The 912-nt window shown below is 49.9% G+C and overlaps 1 protein-coding gene across 1 annotated transcript in view; it reads right to left on the bottom strand.

The window, feature by feature from the left end:
• The window catches only part of GLOD4 (glyoxalase domain containing 4), a gene marked incomplete at both ends in the record, with an annotated part of 2,426 nt that extends 1,748 nt beyond the window's left edge, over positions 1-678 (bottom strand). The window contains one exon of the mRNA XM_010143533.1: positions 558-678. Coding sequence (XP_010141835.1) covers positions 558-678 — 121 coding nt within the window. The remainder of the gene's footprint in view (positions 1-557) is intronic.
• Between the last annotated feature and the right edge of the window lie 234 nt (positions 679-912).

Raw genomic sequence — 912 nt, 5'->3', positions numbered from 1 at the left:
CACAGGAAATCAGGAAGCAAAAGGAACTTAAAACTCCAATTCAACACAGTGTACAAAAGCAGAAAACCCTGTTCCTGCTGTTCTACCAGGCCAGGCAGACACCTGCGGCTCCGGGAGCCCCGTACACCGGGGGAAGAGCATTAGCTCAGGGAAAACAATGAGCAAACACGTTACAGGTGTTCACAGGAGAAACCTGAAAACTCCACTGGCTGCCAGCTAGTCAATAACAAAGAACCAAGCAATAATAAACAGGAGAGTTCTCCTACAGCAAGACCCCTCTCAGCTCATCATTCCACCTTCGAGCTGCCAGCAAACGCAGCAGCGAAGAGGCGGAGCTCAAGGAAGCGTTTCCTGGATCCTAAGTGAGCACAAGGCTGCTCTAGTTTCTGCTCTTCCAACCTGGAGACAACTACAACAGCAAGAATAAAAACTGTTTAAGGACCAAACAGCATAAAGATGCAACTGGTACAACCTATAACGCGGGACAGACTCCCCACCATAAAAATAAAGAGGCTTATCTCCAGAAGAAAGGCTGTGCTGCGAGGCGTGGTGCTCACCAGGAAGTCGTTGCCCAGGCGGTATTCTCCAATGCCGTAATTGTACGTCAGTTCTGCAACAAAGTGATCATCTTCTGGCCCATAGCCCACCATCGTTTTGCTCCACTTTCCATCGTAGGGGCTGGAACATCCGCATTTAATTATCGTGAGTGTCAGAAATAAACATCAAGAACTATAAGCATTAGCCTCGCAGGGAAAAACTGTGTTTCTAGAGCAAGCAAACGGCACAGGTAACCCAGGCAGCTCCCTGCCGGCAGCAGCGATAGCTGTTAAGAGTTCTCCTTGTAGCTGACAGCACGCAGCAGCCAGGCATCCCCCGGGTCAGCAGTCATGACCTTGGGCTGTCCTTCATGAC

This window comes from Buceros rhinoceros, unplaced genomic scaffold (assembly GCF_000710305.1).
Source record: "Buceros rhinoceros silvestris isolate BGI_N320 unplaced genomic scaffold, ASM71030v1 scaffold36370, whole genome shotgun sequence".
NCBI lineage: Eukaryota > Metazoa > Chordata > Aves > Bucerotiformes > Bucerotidae > Buceros > Buceros rhinoceros.
This window is presented reverse-complemented; position numbering and strand designations above follow the sequence as displayed.